At 38.1% G+C, this 21338-nt stretch overlaps 1 protein-coding gene across 2 annotated transcripts in view; it reads left to right on the top strand.

Annotated features, from left to right (window-relative positions):
- Positions 1–2339: 2339 nt before the first annotated feature.
- The window catches only part of Kcnk2 (potassium two pore domain channel subfamily K member 2), a 188471-nt gene continuing 169472 nt past the window's right edge, over positions 2340–21338 (top strand). The window contains exon 1 of one of the 2 annotated variants that reach the window (XM_063236715.1): positions 2340–2715. Coding sequence is in view for 1 of the 2 variants with exons in the window: in XM_063236711.1 (XP_063092781.1) it covers positions 2682–2715 (34 nt within the window). In the remaining variant the exon portion in view is untranslated. The remainder of the gene's footprint in view (positions 2716–21338) is intronic. The other variant, XM_063236711.1, reaches the window with a different exon arrangement.

Below are 21338 nucleotides of genomic sequence, written 5' to 3'. Positions count from 1 at the left end.
CTTGGGGTTTTTATTTCGTGCCAGCTTTTTCAAATACCATTCACCTGACTCATGAAGCCTTGAACATCAGGAGGAAACAAGGAAGGAATAAATCTTGACTATTCTTGATGTTCAAACACACTCTGAACAGGACTCCTTGCTGGGAGAGAGAACAGGATACTGCTGGAGGGAGATGCCGGGGGTCAAAGGGGCAGCATGGCTTGTTCATCCTTATTCATTATGGCCTAGTACTCTGCCAGGCTTGGTTCTCCCTTAGATAGCTCACACTTGCCTAGGGAAGACAAATCAGGATCTCATTTTCCTGCTGTTTCCAAAAGTCTGCTGGAATTCTAGAGTGCGGCCAATGCCTATTTATACATCTTTTTCAGAATACTGTCATTTCCCCCCTCTCGTTATGGTATATGGTGATCCTACTGCCTGCAATGTCTGACACCTGTTAGCTGTTGAGTCCTCCCTAAACCCAGCTCAGACATCAACCTTCCTGTTGCCAGGCAAATTACAGACCTCCTCACCTTTGCTACCTCCTTACTTTGTATGTGTTTCTATGATTGCATGCAAAATACAAAATTATGTTCTCAGCCCGGGGCCTCGGGCGCTGTAAACACTTGATTGATGGAAATGGATTACACAATACAACACTATGAGAACTTTTCCCTTTCTGTGTCACCTAAGCCTTCAATCAACATTAGACTCATTCCAATCTCTCAAAGCCATGCTCGTCAGCCATTTGTCATTTCCAGAGTGACTTTTTCTGGCAGCTTCTACACACTTCCTCTCGACTATAGGACACTTTTCATCTTCAAATATAAAAGATCATGGGTTAGTACTTTTCCACTGACTGGTCTAAGTCTAAACTGCTGATTTAAAGGGATCTTACCTTCTGTCTTCTAGTACCGTGTACAGCACTGAATTATAAGGTGGCTGATGTTATAGTAATATTTGAAATGGAAACCCAGAGACTCTTTCCCATGAAGTTTTAACAGGATAAGGATAATCTGATCTATTTTATGTTTCAGGTTACTCCATCAGATTGCAGCATGAGGTGGCACTAATGAAGCCAAGGTCGAGTGTTCAAATCTCTGGTCCAATTCACGTGATTATTTTTCACATCCCCTTCCCATTCCCCTCCCTCTCAGCCAAGTCTCCTACAAATTAGTGCACTCAAGCAAAAGGGTGTCAAAAATAAAGTGCAGGAATACACTGTGGAAAAACCAGTCTTATTTCTAGAAAACACAGTTGACAGTATGTATGCTGTTGCTGGGTGCATGTGTGCTCGCACACAAGAGGGTCATTTTTGTCTGTGCACGAAGAGAAGTGTCTGTCTACTTATCTGTCTACCTATCTCTTGTATAATTTGAAAAGCATGCATTGTTTCAGCCAGATGGAAGGATTATGTTCCTTGAACACTGGTCTTTAATGTATATTATCACATTTATTACCGTATCAAAACCAGATGTTTAAAATTTGGGCTCGAAATTCCATAATGCGGATTGTATTACCTCGGGGTCACCTTACCCCCTAATGCTCTCTGCTCAGCTGTATTTTGTTACAGCTTTAATAGAGCAATAATGTGTTTCCACAAGTCTTAGTCTGGTATTAGATGACATGGGGACTAATTTTGGTGGGCTGAGCAGACTGGTAGGGGGTTATAAAAACCAGAGCAATTTGCTTTCTCAACAGTAAGAAAATATGTTAAGAATTATTGAGACTAGTCAAGGCATCTCTCTCTGTCTTTTTGCTCTTTTGTTCTTTTTCTCTTCTCTTCTTTGCCTTTCATTACTTTATTTAAAGTTTGCTGTCATTTTTGCTGCCTCCAAATGTTCTTCAGCTTTCCAGAAACAAAATCTAATTACCAACTTTCTTATCTCACAAAGACCTTCGTCTTATTTGCCTCTTTACATTGCTTCTGTACCGATAAAATTAAAACAAGCAAGTTCAAAAAATTGATAACATTCCCATTAAAAAAATCACAATCAATGCGGTTTATATAAGGTGAAAGAAAGAAATAAGAGCCCAAGTGGCTTTTGGCCAATGATTCATCTATTTACATTAATAGGTTCCAGCAATGGGACGGCAGGCACAGAAAGTCTGTTTGCCACTGCACTTAGCGAGCACATGAGCTTAAAAATAAACTTTGACAATGTAGATCTGTCCTTTCAGGAATGGAAAGCATTATGTACTTCAAAGCACACTAAGCCTGATTTGAAAATATAGCTGGGATTTTGCTAGGGGGGCAGTGGGGAGGGTCTTTCGCCTGCGCACAGTACACGGATGCTTTGCGTGTGAACCGCGCTCCAGCAGCCGACTGGTGAAAGCAAATGTCCCTGCCAACTTGACATCCTGATTCACAAAGAAGAAACTTCTGTCTGTTAAGTTCTCTGGAACAACTCAGATATGATTCCTCACTTTAATCGGGGAATTTCTTCCTGAACCAAACTGCAAAAACAGAGGATTTGAGTAGCACATTTCACTTGCAAAAAACAGCAGCGTTTGTTCATTTTGAGTGTTTTTGGACAGGAAATTGATTTACAGGGCAACATTCACACAAAAAGGGAAGCAGTATGGGACGGTGGCTTGTTAGTCCAAGTGATTCTGTTTTGGAAATTACGGGCGAGAAACCTTGGAGGAAGAACGGCATTAAAGATCAAAAGCACGATGACTCCTGATGAAAACATCACCAAATGATGAACCCACGAGCAAAAAGGAATTTCTACTGTAAGTATCTTTGCACTAATCAACTATCTTACTTGTTTTCAAAATTTCTAGAGTCTGCCGAGTAGATTTCCAAGCAAGTATTTGATGTAGAGAGGCTTCATTATAGACAAGTGTATAATTAAACTCATTGGGTGGTTCCAAGAGAGGGCTGGTTACTGGAATTTTTTTCCATGACCTTGCAACACTGAAATAAATTGCACACTAATTTGGGAATGTTTTATGCAATAGGCATGCTATCTCAGGCTTTCATTGTGTGATGTATTACTTTTGGCAGTGCAAAATTGATCAGCATATGTATCTATAAATTCCATTGCCTTTGGATTCTGCTAATTTAAATGACATTTGCTTTGATTTCATGTGGGATTAGTCCTACAATTGAGATGGTCATATATAGATTTACATATATTATTTGTAATTTAGAGAGTATTAGCTGTTTCCTGAAGAAATCTTACTTGAAAGAGTGAGAGGAGGTGGCTTAGAATCTTGAAAATGAGAGGTGTGATAGCTGAAATTAGACCCCAGGAAATAACACCTTGGTTCTTATTAATATTTTCATAGTTTATTTGGTAGGAAGCCTTTGGAAATTATTTAGGTATCTTTATATAATACAACTCAGCTCATAGAATTGCTGTGGTCTTAGATGTGTGATTCAAGCTTATCAAAAGCATAATGCTTTGTAAATACTAAACAGAGTAAATCCATTTTTTAGTGTCTGGTGTGTAGTATATACCTAGCAGTTATGTTTTGAATTCTGAATAAATTCTCAGTTGAGTATTAAGGCAAAAATACCAGGTGGTACAGTAATCATTTTGTACCAGGATTTTACTCTTTGAATTTACCCAGGAATGTGACTGGACTGTGTTTAACAAGGAATGATGTAACAATGCGGTCACGTTGTTCTGTATCCTCCAATAAAGGATTTCTTTAAAAATCAAAATCAATTAATTGCTATTTTTGGTTGCTTTCCTTTTGAGATACAAAAGAGTTTGCTCCACTAATTGTTTATTTGGAAGAAGGTCACAAAGTTTTGGGAGTAACTCAGTGTCTAAGTAGCCAGGTATTGGCTTGTTTTGCATCGATGTGAAAGGGGCTGCTGTTGGCTTGCGGCAGTGGGGCTTGTAACTGATGCTTTTGGATCCGCTTTGCCAAGGCTTCCTGGGAAGGCCAAGACCCCGCGCGGTCCTCCATGAAGGAGATCGGCTTTCAGATGTCTGGGCGTGAGAATAAAATGAGACGTGAGCGAATGAAAAGGGTCTTGGAGCCAAGCTGGGACAAAGGCAAGCAATCGAGTGGACAAGAGCTGGACAGTCAGGGACGCTCTTTACTGATGCGATCTTCACTTTTGCTATGGACAATAATAGAGTTTGTACATCCCCATTCTTCTCTAGACTACACTATATAGCCATCTTCTGCATCACATTCAGGACCTTCTGCCACCCCAAGTAGGGAACAAGAATGTGTTCGGCTGCACCGAATTAGAAGTCTTGGTGGCCCTTGAGTAGGAACTAACAGAACCTGTATCTAAGCAACAATCATCATTTACGTGAAATCGTTTGGATAATTACATATATCTTTTCGGTAAACTTAATTATCATACGTAACATCCCATAGAAAAATGGATAAGCGAATTATCCCCTTAGCAGTTGAGTTTAGTCTCCCATTTAGCGGTGTATTTTATAGGTAGTTTTTTTTGTTTCTAGCAGGAGCTATCAGAGTGTTGTTCTAATTAGAATAAGATAGTCTAAAGGATTCACTTGAAAGTTGTTTTAAGAATTAGGAGATTTGTGGGTATCATCGACATGGATACTTTTCCAAGCTAAAATCATCTGGATTTATTGTGCAGACTTCTGGGATTTCAATCAAGAAATGATGCAATATTTGAAAAGTTCTCAGGCTTTTAAATTTTTTTAAGGAAAAAAGGCATTTGGTTATTGTATGAAACTCAAGTAATAATCGGTAGAATGACTATAATCTTGAGGATTATCTTCAAAAGAAAAATGGTTTAGATCCCAGAGCCAGATTGCTCTAGATGTAGTAGTTGCTATTAAGTGATAAGTTGAATTTTCATGGTATGTTATAATTTTTGTAGTTATTTATGTGGCACCTGATGCTCTATAGCCAGAGCTGCCCAAAGATGTGTCGCATCAGGAAGGATGAGTCTCCCATCCCTGGGAACAGTTTGTTGATGGGAAAGTTTAACAAGAAGAGAAAAACCAGTGTTCTGAATTAGATAACTGTGTGCTGAGGTCCTAGAACCACTGCTTACCAACTGTGTGAACCTGGGCATAAACCTCTAAATACTAAGTCTCTACTTTCCCATCTGTAAAATGAGTGAATAAGCTTTCCATCTTTGAAGTGCTATATTTTTCACTTATTGGCTCCAAAGATAAGAAAACTATAAATCCAAGCTACAAATGCACTAAAACAATGACATCAGGCCATCAGAATGCATGAATTGAAAATAATGGAAACATTTTTATTCATTTGTTTAATTTGATGGTTTACATGGGGTAGGAAGTAAAAATTCATTTGGCCATTCAACAGTGCTTGCTAAGTAATTTCTCTGTTCACATTTTATATATAATCTGTGTCTAATCATCTTATGAATCTACTGTCACCAGCAAAGCAAAGCAATTCACAGTAGAAGTGATGTTTGAAAGTTTAAAGTTTAAAATAAAGTTCACTTTCAAAATGTTTCCCATGACATCTCTGCATGATGTCTGCAAAAATAAAAGTTTTAGGCGAATGGTTTATTTTGATGGCTTAATTTATTATGTCCATTTTTTCTGAGCACACATACACAAAACCTGGATTGAGCCACTCAGGTTGATGAAGTGCTGTTTGTGCAGCGCAGATATGAAATAATCTAGGTGCTAGATTGGCTGTCTGGAAAATCACTGGAATTTGGGAACATGTTAACAGTGACTATTTAAAAATATCTTGCATCTACATAGTGCCATTTTCTCTTCAAGCATTTCCATGGGTGTTATTTCATTTTTTACCCTTTACATGGAGAAGAAAGCTACATTCTCTCCATTTGCTGCACATGGTGAGAATAATATATCCAGAAAATGAACAGAATTGTCTAATGGGATATTTGGGTATGAAGAAAAGGAACTTGAGATGCAGTATAGTTTGTTTAATGGTTTTATGCTCATCTCTGATTTTGATCCAGAAATACATGATTCCTCTGGTTCTCTCTCGCATTAATAGGAGCTTTAAGCTTGAGTTATCGAGGCTTGCTTGTATTACACATCCATAGAGGCCCAACCCACCAGACATAAGAGATATAATATGACTGGGTTTGGCCTCAGTGAGGGGCAGGGAAGACCTGAGTGTCTGGAATTCATTGTCTTCTGGATTGACATTCTATCCAGACACTACAGGCAGAGAAGAGGTTCATATTTATTCATATAGGTGTCTTATTTTACAATGTAGTTAAGGCCACAGATGTACTTTTGGCTATCTTCCATAGCTGCTGATATGACATGCATTTGAACAACTTCATTGTGTGTGTGTGTGTGTGTGTGTGTGTGTGTGTGTGTGTGTGTATCTCAAATCAAAAGAACAACATCAGCTGAAATTCAGCTCCATAGCTGCTCAAAGGCTGATAAAATATCTCTTATCATATCTCAAGCTCACAGCCTGGTTATGCCTGATGATTTCAGTGTAGTAATAAGATATGTTCCTTAGCATGATTATAAACTTTAACCTGCAGGAACTACAGTTCCAGGTGCAAGGAAAAAACAGAAAATTCTAAAGTCGCAGAGACCAAATAGCTCACATGAGTTAACCACCGTGTTATTCAGACACAAGAGACGGCGACTTTTTCTTCTTGGTAGTTTTGTATGTTCTACATGCTTTCAGCTCAGTTCCTGATCTTTTCCCTTTTAGCAGCCTAACATTGCTGCTAAAATGCTTTTGGCTGGTGACATAGCTTAGAGGGGAAATCACGGAGAGGAGGGATCAGGTGGCCGTACTCATCATGGAATGCGTCCCATCTCTGGAGGACACTGCAGCTGTTCTGCCTTATGATTCCTTCCTCTGTGAGAGACACTCTCAGGTTGGATGAGGAGCAGCAGTGTGATTCTGAGGCACAAAGCATCTGGTTTCCATCGGGCTCTTTGTGTTCTTCGGAAGCCCTCATGCATGGGTCAAGGTGAATCGAACAGTCAAGTGCAAAAGGAGCCAGTAGCTTCTGGTACCTGGACTCTCCATCGAGAGGAGTGCAAAGCCTCCAAGAGTTCTTTTGCCTTCATTTAAAAAGATTTATTCTGCAGAAAGATGCAAATTTCCATTCCTTCCAGGCAAGAAGACTTTTTAAAATTTTTTAAGTTTGTTATTTATTAGTACCTGTTTGTAGTACACTATGTTTACATTCCTTGTGGAGAACTGATACACATACATAATACATTTTAATTCAGTTCTTTTCAATCCCTTTCCCATTCCTCTCTCTTCCCTCCATCCATCTTGATTCAGCTTCCTTTCATTGGACAGTTTTGCAACATATAAGGTTTACATTCCTTGGGTGGAGTTGGTACATGTACATAATGCATAAGTATGAGATGATTTTGATTTTATTTATTTAGATTTATTTTTATTTTGTTTTAATTTTGTATTTCATTTTACTTGTTTTTATTTATTTTATTTTAACAGAAAAATTTTAGGCTTATTTGTTTTTATTTTGTGTATGTATACAACAAACATAGAATTCTTAAAAATTTTTGCATCAAGCAAGATTGCATGTATTTTTCTATGACTTAAATATCTAAAGTCTTGTAAGCACCTCCCTAATCAAGATGTGGGACAGATTCTTCACTTCAAATGCTTCCCCTTGATGCAGAAAAATTAAATTCTCACGTAACACCATATAAGAACATCAATTCAGAATGTATTAGTGTCTTAAATGTGAGACCCGAAAATACAAAATTCCTGGAACAAAACAGGAAAAAATAAACTTTATCACATTGGCCTGGACAATGATCTTTTCTGACATGAACTCAAAGGTATAGACAGCAAAAGCAAAAGCAGTTGCTTAAGACTGTGTTGAACTGTAAAATCCTGCACAGCATGGCACACAATGAAGAGAGCATGTGAGGAACAGGAGAAAATGTTGGCAGACTCTTCAGTTGACAAGGGGTAGCACCCAAGCTCCATGAGGAACTCAAGCCATTCGATAACAAGAAAACAAACCAATTTTAAAAAGGCAAATAGATAAAGAAAATGTGATACATATTGAGGGTCTGAGTGGACAATGTGATAGATGTTTTTAAAAAACATTATCAAGGTTTAAGATACATTGCCTTTATCTGCCTCAAAATCCTCTCTGACGTTGAACACATTCATCCCACCGTTCTTGCCACTTTCTGAAGCAGTTCTGGAGTCTTCCTTCACATCTTTGGTTGCTGAAGTGGCTCCCTGCATGTCCTGAATTGATTCAAAACAAGTACTTTTTATGGTCATTTTGACTTTGAGGAAAAGCAGAAGCCTCACAGTGCGCGGTCCGGTGCATACGGTGAGTAAGGATACACTAGAATGTTTTTATCTGGCTGAAACTGCCATTCACTTTTTGAATGCAGTAAGGTCATGTGAGGCAACCTTGAAAAGACATTCACAAAATAGCTTCCAAAACTGGCAAGAGCGGTGGGATAAATATGTTCAAATTGAGGGGAAGTATTCTGAGGGTGATTCATGGCAGTGTGTCTTTTCTTGCAATAAATTTTTCATGCAGACATTCACTGTGTTTTGTGATCACACTGTCATATATTCAATGGAATCCTATTCAACTTCTTTTTTTAAAAATAAAGCATGCTATTTGCAACAACATGGATAAGCCTGAAGCATATTATGTTTAGTTAAATCTGCCAGGCACAGATAGATAAATACTGCATAATCTCACTTCCATGGGAAATCTGAAGACATTCAACTTACAGAAGGAGAAAACTGAGTGATGGTTACCAGGGACTGGGCTTGAGAGAACCAGAGGGATGTTGTCAAGGGATACAAAATTTCTGTTAGGAGAAGAAAGTCCAGGAGATTGGTTGTACATCGTAGAGACTGTGGTAGATTACTAAGAGAGTAGATTTAATATGTTCATTACAAAAAATACATTAAGTGATGGTTGTGTTAATGTCATCACTGCATATTGTATGTTCACCAGAAAGATTCATGCCACACACCACACGTATGTATAATCTTGGCTTGTCAATTAAAATTAAAAAGTAGTGTCCAATAGATGTGAAGTGTGAAAAGTATCTTCAGAATGAATATGTTGTGAAAAAGCGAGGTGTAATGGGGAAAAGAGCACCCATCACACCACGAACACGTACTAAATGCTTCAGTTTGACAAAAAGATGAAAAGGCACCATTCAAATGTTTAATGGCTGGGAATTTTCCAGAAGTAATGAATGTCACACAGCCACAGATACATAAAACATCAAGTAGGCTAGTAAAAAGGAAATCATACCTTCGAATTTTATAGTAAAAATATAAAACATCAAAGACAAATAGAACACCTTAAAATCAGCTAGAAGGAAAAATGGATTACTGCCAAAGAAATTTTAAGTGGATGATAGCTGATTTCTGTGTACTTGAGAAATCAGATAAGAAGAACTTTTGATATCTGTATTATCAAAATCGTGGGGAAACCGGTGCTCTCACAAATTACTGGTGCAGTTCTAATTGGTGTATCATGTGTGGAAAATACTTCAGAAATTGTGAGACCTGAGGTATCCATGATGTCAGATGTGACACTTCTACTTTATTCTATAGATGTACAGATCAATACCTGTGCCTAGTGAGAGCAACTGGGGCACATGTGCTGCTGTGAGGCACCTCAATGTGTACTTAGGTAAATTACCTTAAAAATACTAGAATTGAAGATCTTCAGTAGAACGTAACTTTAACTAGAATGAATACATCAAGGACAGGCATTTTTTTTTCTATTGATTTCACTGTTGTGCCTAGAAAGATACTCAGTGTATAAACACTCAATATACAAGTTCTGAGGGAATTTAATGAATATACAGGGAAGAAGCAGTCGAGGTGCAGAACATATTGAATTATCAGGAGAATGAAGGTGCTTTTAGGTCACTGGAAATACGATTCCAAGATGAGATGTAAACATTCAGAGTGATGGGCCAGATCTCTAGCTGTACCTGAGCCATGTGTGAGGAACCAGGTGGAGAAGAGGGCTGCGGATTAGTACTCAGTGGCATCAACTTGGAATGGGGAGGTGGAGAATGAAAACCCAACCAGGAAGCTGAGAATCAACAGAGCCATGCATGAGACTTTACAAGGAAATGATGTTTGAAGCTGTCAAGATAAAGACTGAGGAAGGACTAAATATGGTCTTCGGCATTGGTAGTGAGGGGATGATTTCAGTGGGGTGTTGGTGGAAGAAGTCTGGAGAATGTGTTGAGTGAAGAAAATGATAGAATGAAATTGTGATGGTGAAATAAAAGGAAAGAGACAAAGATATTTACTAATATTTTAATGTTTGGTCATAGTGAAACAGTAAGAGAAAGAGATGGAGATAGATGCAGAGGTAAAGGAGGTAGGGATAAGAGAGACAGAGAGATTAGAAGGGGACTGTACAGTACTGGATATACAACTTTGTATTTTAGTTGGAAGAGAATTCGGTTCAATTTTTATGTTGACACTGGGGAGCTATGAAGTAGGAGATTACACCCATGCAATATAAAGAAGGCCATTGCTAGATGGAGCTTGTAAACACAAGTGGGGACGATATAATCAAGCTTTCTGGAACAACAATCTTGGTGAAGCACTGACCAGTTGGAAATAGTTAAACCAACACTGTCTTCTACTGGTAGAAAAATGTGCCTTGAGGCTGGTGCTCTAGAGCCTGGAATAACATCAGGGCTTGCAGGTTGAATTAGGACTCAGGCCACACAGTTATTATGGTGATTTGAGTTTTGTCTCCCACTGTCTGTTTAGACATGCCAGTTAGGACAGACCTTCCCTGCCCTGACAAGCATTCTCCTGCTGTCTTCTACTTCTTAAGTTGTAAGAGTTCTGGTATGCCAGGAAAAAGACTCTTCGTTCTAAAGCTGTAAATTCCTGAATACATGGACCGGAAGGTATGGCCATTCCAGACAGCCAGAAAAGGAAAATATTGAGAATACAGATGGTTCTGTACTTAGCAATGGTTCAGCTTACAATTTTTCAACTTTATCATGTTGTGAAGGTGATGCACATGTAGGAGAAAACTGTACCTCGTTTTTTGGACTGAGACACTTTCCAAAGCTGCAGCTCCTGGTCAGACAAACAATCATGAGAATAATCAGTTAATACTCATTGTGTTGAATTCTATTCAAGAAGTGACATGAGATAGCACTTGGTTATGAAGACTTTGTCAGATGACTGTGCCTGCCTTATGCTAATGTGAGTGTTCTGAGTGTGTTTAAAGTAAGTAAGGCTAAGCTATGATGCTCCTAGGACGATGTTTGCTGTAGCTGAGATGTGGAGGGCCCTCCAAATGCCCCTGTGCTAATGGTGTGGCCCCCATTACCATGGCGATGTGGTAAAATCTTTAAGTCATGGGACCCAGTGGGATGTCCTCAGGTCACTGGGCATCTTCTCAGAGGGAGTGGAGGGATCTCAGTGGCTTGCTTTTTTTGGATTTCTGACCACTAGTTGAGTGGCTTAACTTTACTTTTCTCTGGAGTTCCTTCACTATGTGCTGTCTTGTCTTTCCATAGACCATCCCTCTAGCATAGCAATATAATTTTGGTTTTAGTTTTCTGAACAACAAAAAAAATACATTTACATTTCATTTTAGCTTTTCTGAAGTGGGCACCTTTAAGAAATGGGTTGTAATCGAGACTCTTTCTTACCTTTTACATATGAAGAGCAGCTACTTTTCCTCTTGAGCAGGGCCCCTACTCAGCTGAGATATGCAGTTGGACAATGCCAGTTGTTAATGATAGATGGCCACTCACTCTCAAGTCTGTTCCAACTGATCAGTGCCAGTGTGATAATGTTTGTTACTACACATAAAATAGCCAAATCTTATTTGCCATTCTCATTTAGAACACATTTGAATAATTCACTTTTCTGTGGTAAGAATGGGGTTAGAGATATACAATATCAAGACACACTGTCACCCGTAACACCTTTTGGAGGAATGAGGGACAAGACTTCCTGTGCATGTCATGGTTATATCTCTCTGTTCTGTTTCTCAGTATGTTGGTTATTCTCGACAGAACCCACAGGCTGAACTGTCTCTCTTAGGCTTCTCTTTTGTCTTGATTACTTTCCTCTCATTGTTGAGACCAAATACCTGACACCCAAAGTGAAGCAAAGAAAGGTTTATTTATCTTATAGTTTTGGGAGGTTTCACTCCATATTCAGCTGGCTCCAAGGCAGGGTAGTATGGATGAGGGGCAGCCATTCATGTGGTGCAAGACATAAGAGACAAAGGGCAAAAATGGGAAAAGCACTATAGAAAGTATGCTGAGTACCCATCCTTGAATGGGAACAAAGCTCACACCACCAATTCCAGTGCTAGATAATGAACCAATCACAAATGCTAGACTCAGTTGCCTCCATGATTGCATGAGGCTTGAAGTGGGGGGCCTCCAAACACAAACTGTAACATCTGCCTTTCTTTTTATTATTATTATTTTGTTTTTACAAAGATGACCACAATTTTTAAGCATAGTATATTTAGGGGAAAATGTAGGAGAATTTCATTTACCATGAGTTGCCATAGCACGATTAGCATAAGTCTTTAGTACTATTCTTTTCTCCCTTGTTCAAATGGGTTTGGACTTACTATTATTTTGTTAAGATTTTGATAGCTTGCTAAACACTACTTTGAAGTGTGATGGATATTTTCAATGGAAACATTATTTAAGGATTATTTTGTGCTGTGAGGTCTGTTGATAATATTTAGGAGCAAATTTATCATATAAAAATATTAAAATTAGAAATTTTACTAATAATCAAAGATAAAGTCTAATTATGAAGACACTGAAATTACCTTTTTCAAATGGCTTAGAAATTTGGGTAAACCTAGTGATAACATTTATTTTGTCATTGCTGAGAAACCACCTCCAAACTTCAAAAGCAGGATTCCAAAAATATTTTCAACATCAGTACTTCTAGACCTTGATGATTCTTCAGTGTGATTTTTGAAGAATGGTATTCACTTAGATGTATAAATTGTGGATAGCTTGCTTTCTACTCTCTACTATACTTCCATATTCCCAGACAAATCATTAGGATGAAAGGACCTCAAATAAAATGTCATACGTAGATATAACCTCTAAATTTCCTTTTATAAGTCTTCTAGTCTGATTAACCCTGATTTTCTAGTATAAACAATCACTTTTCAATATTGATAAGAAAATCATTTTGATAACTTTTAATGACTCAATTTTCCCCAAAATCAGTGTGCATCATGGTTGGGAGTCTGTTACTGGATATTAAGAACATATTTTTAGCTGTACAATAATTTTCATATATCACAGAGTAGTGAAAAAACTGCTTAAGGTGATCACATAAAATGCTTAATATTCTCAATTGAAAAACTCAAATGTTTCATAAATATGACTTGATTTTCCTATAAATGAACTTGACTTTTATTTGTGACGTCCCGTTTAGCATGCTAAAAATTTAATGTTTGGCGTTTCCTTCAGTGGTTCATGGGACATAGAGCTGGTAGAACACTATTTCTGGATATGTTGATGAGGGCATTGGGGAAGAGACTGGCATTTGAATCAGTGAGCTGAGTATGGAACATCCACTGTCATCTAATGTGGGTGAATGCAATGCAGTCCCCTGAGGACCAGAGAAGAGCATCCACAGTGATTGAATTCCCACAAGTTTTGACTGTTTCTTGACCTATAAGTTAAGATTTTTCAAGTTGGCTTGGTAGTTAGTTCTAAGTTTCTCTCATAATATGAAAGAAAGGTTTCATTGTGCTGGATCATTTTGGGTCTACAGGGGATTTTCTGATACTGTCTGCCTCAGCGCTCTTTTTGCTGAATATCTTATAAAACCATTGCCATTTGCGCCAATTAATCTTAATTGTCAAATAGACTGGTTTAAGAGATTCTGGAGTGCTGATTGGTTTGTGAGGGTGCTGACTTGATAGACTGTTAGTTCATAATTGATGCATACAGAAAATTGGTACCAGAGAAGTGACGTCATTGTATGACTATACCTGATGATGTAATTCAGAAGTCTATGGAACTGGTTTAAAGGAGGAGTTTGGAAAATGTAGAGAAATAGTATAGATAAAGTATCAAATGTAAGCAGATCTTTATGGCAATGCAGATAAGAATGGTAAAGGCTCTGCTCATGAGGTTTCAAATGGAACAAGATTGTATTGGGAACTGGTCTATAGGCCATGCATGTTAACATTCTGTTAAAGAATTTGTACATTACTCATGCCTTAAAACTTTGTGTGAGGTTGAATTTAAAGGTGACAGATTAATAATCTGGCAAAGAAAATTTTAAGCTGCCTAACATTTAGTCCATGGTGTGGGTACTATTGAATGCTTTTCATGAGATTACAGGCAGAATCAGGAGCAAAAAACAGAACACATTTAGTTTGGCCAGAAAAGAAACACATGTAAAGTTGGAGCCAAAGGGAGTGTGGTTGTTGAAGACATTATCATCATTAAAAAGAGAACAGCTCTGTGAGGCCGAGGCAGGATGATTGGAAGTTTGAGCTCAGCTTGACCAACTGGGCATCTTGGCAAGGACTGGGCTCAGAAAAAAAAAAAAAAAAAAAAAAAGGACTAGGGCTGCCTTGAGAGTACTTCAGACCCCAGGTACTCCAAGCTCAAGAGTGTAGAATATAAATTTCTTTGAAAGAGCTTACTTTGAGAAAAGAGGTCCACAAGGCCCTGTTCATTTGGGCCCACCTAAAAAGGTTCTCCCACAAGCTCTGCCACAGAGACACTAGGAGGTCACCGTATCCATGGTCCAACAGGTTCCAGCTACTGCTCACAGTGATGGCAGACCATGGCGTTGTTCAATTGATGCTGATTTGCAGGTACAAATTACCAGGTCATCGAGATGTTTACCTAGATTTCAGAGAAAGGACTCAGGGGATCAGTGTCTGGCAGCATCAGAGTTTCTGCTGGGATCTATGGGAAGACAATGTATGAAACTGTAAGTGAAGCTGAAGTTCCTTTAGAAACCCCAGGAATCTGTAGATTCCATGAATGTGGAGTGCCTACCAAGGAAAGCTGTGGCCTGAGAGTGGGACCAGCCCAAAAGATTGGTCATCTGGGTTGCAACCACCAAGGCTATAGGGGTGTGGCTGCCCAAATTCTCTGGAACTCACATTTCACCATCTTCTGGCCTGGATGCTAGACATAGCGCTATAAGACTTAATGTTTGCTCTCCCAGGTTGTGGTCTTGTCTTCATCTGATTCTTATCTAGTCCCCATTTCTACCTTTTGAAGTGGGAATGTTTATCCAGGCCATTGTATCTTCAGAACATGTGACTTGTTTTTTAAATTTTACAGGAATTCACAGTTAAGAGTTTGCGTTGAGTCTCACAGGATATTTTGACTTGGACTTTTGAGCAGCACTATAACTGTAGAGATTTTGTGGGAAGGAATTTATTTGGTTCAAGTTGTACAGGGACAATTACATCAAGTTAGGCAGAATTATGATCCTGTGTTATCTTTATTTGGAGAGTAAGTAGGGCTTTAGGAGATGTAATTAGATGTCAAGATCACAAGGAGTAGATTTACATGAGTAAATCTTGATCATCAACTTGACTGGAGTAAGAGACTCCTGAGGATTGAATTGTGAAGGCACCAACTTCACTCATTGGTGAGTTCACAGGTGACCAATACCCTATCCAATACTACCTTGCAAAGCCGGGTAAAGGATATTTTAAGAAATGCTTTCCCTCATTGAGATCTACATTAGCAAGTTTCAGCCATAGGCTCCTCTCAATCGTCAAATCTGCCAGGGATGTACAACCTTTTTCCTGTGGGACTTGGCCTAGGGTGGGGAGAAGGTACAGGACACCTTCTCAAGGATGCAAGAGCATGTGTCTGACTTTTCTGTCTTTCACCAGCCCAAGTAAAACTTCTCTTTTTCTGAATGGAAAGGAAAAGAAAAACCTTTGGGTTTCACATTTCCTTTTCCCTTCCATCTCACTACCTATTTTTAAGGTCTTTGGCTTTTGAACCTCTAAAGTTTGTGCTTTACTTGTTCCTTCTTTCCTTCCTGGGGACTGTGAGTCAATCAGTGGCTTTATAAGTGGTGATGAGTCACATGAGTGAAAATGGATTCCTAGAAATGAAAAGAGAACTAGCTGAGTTATGCAAACGTCAAGGATGGAGACTATGGCTCTCCCCACGTGATTTTCCACAGCCTACAGTTTTGGAAACTGAAGGGGGCGGCTGCAGACATGAGCTCTCTATTTCAATGGAGTGATTGCTACTGTGGAACAGCTGTGTAAATCCCTTCCAGAATCTCTTCTTGCATTTTAGGAACTTTCTCTAAAGCTTAGTTGGCTTTTTTGTTGTATTTTTTTCCTATTATGGTGACATGGGGAAGGAAATTTATTCTAAGACATATATAAATGCTTTGGGCTTCAGGCAACACTTGTCCGTGTACCCTCCAAGTACCCAGTGGTGCATAACTGAACATGCGAGTCCAGTGACCCCTTATAGAATCAGCTTTTAAAATCTGTCCCCTAGTCATACATAAATGCCACTCCAATAATGTCTTATAGTTTGAACCGAGCTACATGGAAGCATTTAGACAATGCAAGGAGATAAGAGCATTTTACATTAAATGACTATAACAATCATCGCCAATATCTGAGTGTCCCAGATAGAGTCTGGCCATGCTATGTACCGTTTTGGCTTCTAATACAATTGCTACAGCTCAAACCGGTCAACCAAAGAGCATCTCTTCACAAGCCCGATTCTTAAGTTTGTGTTGACATCTGTATTGTGTTGACCAATAATGGTCCAAACAATTGTAAAATTTTAAAAGTAATTTTTTGTTCGTAAAACACTTTGTTTTCCCCATGAAAAAAATCAAAGGAGAGTTGGAGCAAAGCTATGTCGGTTTATGTGGCTGCAATCTTAGATCTCTCTGCATATATTTTACACTATACTTTGTTTTACTTGTTTAGTTTCATCTCCCCACACTACTCTCTCCTGTCTCTGTGTTCTGGTCATGAGGATACAAAGCAGAAGGGTGAGATCTTCATAGTCTTCTCTGGGGATTTCCCCTCACCAGCATTAGGAGAGCACAGCTGGGTGTAGAAATCTGCTGTCGAGAAACAAACAGCAGAAGGGGCCTTTATCTGGGAGCATTACTTTGCCCAGATGGAGGTGGGCATGTGCACCCCAAGGTAGGTGTGGAGATCCGTATGGAACCCGTGCTTCCCACGGGCACACTCCTAGCCCGACACACTGTGGACTTGATAGATCCACAGAGGTGCTGGGTATTTCCAGACTGTAGCTAAGGAAGGGGCAGGGGCTGGGGCCAATCCAGGCTCTCATAGTGAGACTGCACAATTTTAAGAAGCCAAGTGTGCCAGGAGCCCAGTCCATTTGCACAATCAAAAACACATGCCCGACTCTGGCATTAAAAGCTATATAAGTCTATGCAGTCTTCTGACTTTATAATGCAGCTTTCATGCACAAACATGTGTACACACGGTTTCTAAAGCACTATGCTGACAGCTGCCTTGCAGTTGTCTGCTTTAAGTTTGTTCTCATGTTATTCTTCTGATTTCTCCAAATCGTACCTGTGCTCTAAATGCTATCTCCTTCATTGAGTGTTTCATGTCTAAAATTCCCACCAAATAAACGTTGCTTAATATTAAAGAGCCCCAAATGAGAAAAACAAGATGAAACAAAAAAAAAAAATCAGTGATTCACTGATTTTTGCATGTAATGTAAGTGACTTTTAGGTTCCTCATGTTTCAGTGATGCAGAAAAAACAAGCTGAATTTCTCTCCATTGCTTTTATATGCATTCTTACCCGCCAAAGCTACCAAGTTTAATAAAGACTAGAGCACATTTCTTCTTGCTCAAACATGCATGTCTATGGGAATTTATTTTCTCACTGCAGCAAGTTCACATTGCACGCATTACATTGCAACTTGTGTATTTAGCTTAATAACATGACCGGGACACAAATAGCTTGAGAGCCAAGATATCTTGTGGTTGTGCGCCAGTGTTTCAGGATTATGCTGTCTGGGTTCAAATCCAAGCCCTGAAGCTCATACATTGTGCAATGCTGGGAAGTTACTTAACTTCAGAGTTCCTCTTTGTTACATGAAGATTAAATAAATGAGTGTATATAATGTGGTTGCATGAGCACACTCAGTAATAAATGGAGCCCTGCTTTGCCTGTACAGGTCAGGAGATCCGCTGTCATGCACAAACGTTTACGCTTTGTGTAAGTGAGATTATCACCATGCCTTCTCTTTGGTGTAATGTGTCTTTGCTTTTTGGTTTCCTCCTTTGTTCCTTACTCCTTGGTTTCTTTCTTCTGCCCTTGCCTGCTCTCCCTGAGTCACTTTAAGAAATATCGTACTTTATAAGTGAAAGCATCCTTAGCTAATGGAGTCTAATATCTATTCTGTACTGTTTCCAATGAGTCCCCTCCCATATCTCATTTATATACAAATGTGCACATTTGCACACACCGTGTACACATACCCACACATATTAAACATATGCATGTAGTCATATATGATGTGCATGTATATGCATATGTATGTCCACACACACAAGTCTCTTTTATTGTTTCTACTCGAAAAGTGAAACCATAATATGGACCATTTTCCTTTGCATTTTATTCTTCTCACTCAGTAATAGCTTTTGGGAGTCCCTCCAGTGCAGCAGGTATTCATGCTATTGTATTCTGTAATTTACAATGATTTATCCCTTTGTATACATATTTTTGCCAGTACAAAGAGTGGTGAAACAAACATCTGGCTCATATATCCTGAGTTACTATGGGGTGCTCTTCTGTGGAGTATGTATCCACGAGACAGATTGTTGGGTCAAAGGTTTAGGTATCTCTCAATTTTAATAAACATTGCCAAATTGCATACCAAAGCAGTGTATGAATTTGCACTTCCACTAAAAGCGTTTGAAACACTTAGCCCCCATATCTTTACTGACAGTGCTGTTATTACCACTATTAAACCTTTTTGCCAATCTAATAGATTTTGTGACAGTTTATTGTTGGTTCAGTTTCCATTTTCCCGATAGGGAATTTAAACAAGTCTTTCCCCATATCTGCTGGCTGTTTGGATCTGTTTGTCTGTGAACTACAATATTGTGGCTCATTTTTCTATTAGGTTGTTGTCTGTTTCTTGCCAATTTGTGAAACATTCTTTGTATAATTATAGTTTTTAAGCATTTATCTGTCATAGGAATCCAAAACATCTTTTCTAAATCTGCCATTTGTTTATCTGCCATACAACAGATATATTTTTTTTTAGTCCTGTCTAGGTCCTTCCCAGGAATTCTTGTAAAAGAGTGATGTGATATTTTATATTTAATCTTTTAATCCATCTGATGTCTTCATATCTGACATGATCAGATTGGATTAGTACTTTAACTACTTCAGGATGTGTACTCAATTTGGAAGGAAATTTCCTTAAATAGATCATCTTATTTTCTTTCCCAAATTCAATTACATCCATTGCATTCATTAAACATTTGTACACTTACTTTCTATCTAGCTATTCCATCTAACATTTTTATCAATGTTAAAGAGATTTTCTGTTTTTAAGGGTCTTGGATTTTAAGGGGATAAGCATATCTAGGAAATAGAGTTAAGTTGTATCTCGTCATTTCCAGTACGTATACCAACAATTGAATTTACTTATCTCATTGTTTTCATTAGACTTCCTGAATTAATATGGTAATGACATTTGCACCTGGAATTCACTCATTTATCTCTTTTCCTAAAGATTTTCCTTTCTTATAATGTCCTGTAATTGGACTCTTCAGTTTGGCTTCGTTCACCTAGCAATGTGTGCCTATGCTACGTTCTTGTAGTTACACAAAGCCAGTGGAGTAGTCACCGTTAGTTTGGGATTCAGATGCTTCTAGATGGAACGTAATTTGCTTATTCATTTGCCTGTGGGATGACTTCCTCATGGTTTCTAGTTTTTGGCCATAATAAATAAAGCTACTAGAAATAATGGTGCATAAGTTTTGGTGTGGCAATAAAGTTTTAATTCAATTGTGTAAAAAGGAGAGATTGCAGTGTTTTCTATGATGGTATATGCCTGATTTTTAAAAAAGGGTCAGGCTACTTTCTAATGTGATTGTGTACATTTTGCATTCCTAGAAGCAGTGAATGAGTGCATCTTCATTAGCATTTGGCATGATGGTTTTTTAAATTGAGTTTTAGTTCTTTATGTATCCCAGACACTTGCCTTTTTAGGTATGCATAGAGGAAAATATTTTTCCTACCCTACTTCTTGACTATTCATTATCCTAGCAGTATCTTTAGGCAATCAGAAAATTTTAATCTTCACAAATTTTAATTTATTAATTGTTTATGGTTAGTGCTATTTGAATATGATATAAGCAGTCTTTACCTATTTCAAGTCCATGAGGATATTCTTGCATATTGTCTTTTTCCAAAAATATTGATCATTTTAGCTCCACTTTTAAGCCTGCCGTCCTTCTCGAGATAAGCATCACGATTCATTTGTTCTCCATATGGACACCCAGAGGTTCCACACCACTTGTTGGAAAGGCATTCCTTTCCCCCATTGAAATGCTTTCGTGCCTTTGTTGAAAACCAGTCTTCTACATATGTGTAAGTCCACATCTGGACTATTTATTTTAATCCATTGTTCCATTTTTCTATCATTACATCAATAATCACATTGCCTTAATAACAATAGCTATGTAGGGAGTGTTAAAGCTTCAATGCAGTCTTATGATTTTGTTCTTTTTAACGTTGTTTTATGTATTCTGTATTTTCAAATAAATTTTAGAATGAACTATCTCTCCAAAATACCTGCTTAAATTTTGAAACTGAATTGTCTTACATTTGTAAGTCAATTTGGGGAATATTTTATGTTAACAAGACAGAGAATTCTAATTCTTGAAAATGTTACAGATCTCTGTTTACTTAAGTCTTCTTTAATGAATACCAATAATATTTTGTAGTATTCAATGTACAGATGTTGCAAATATTTTATTAAACATATCTCATAACACTTCATTTTTTTATGTTATTGTATAAGGTATTATTTCCTTAATTTCATTTTCCAATAGCTTATTTCTAATATATGAGATCTCAACTGATTTTGAGTATTGACCTTTTATCTAATAGCCTTGATAAGTTCACTTATTGATTCTACTATTTGCTTTATGAATGCCTTAACATTTTTTGAGACACAATCTATAATGGGGCTTGTTTGGTTGCCTTCTACTCACCATAATTCCTTTTATTCTTTTTCTTGCTCTATTGCCTTTGCTAAAACTCCAGCTCAGTACTGAAGTGGTGGGAATGGATATCCTGATTTTAGAAGGGCAAAGTAATTAATGTTCACTATTTCACCATTACATATGCTATTAGCCATAGAGTACTGGCATTTCTTATTTTTGTTTTTGGCAGTCAGCCTTTACCAG

This window comes from Cavia porcellus, unplaced genomic scaffold, assembly GCF_034190915.1.
Source record: "Cavia porcellus strain 051 isolate PalLab524CR breed Dunkin Hartley unplaced genomic scaffold, mCavPor4.1 scaffold_26, whole genome shotgun sequence".
In the NCBI taxonomy this organism is placed as follows: Eukaryota; Metazoa; Chordata; class Mammalia; order Rodentia; family Caviidae; genus Cavia; species Cavia porcellus.
Note: the sequence above shows the minus strand (reverse complement) of the source record. Positions and strands in the feature narration are given on the sequence as shown.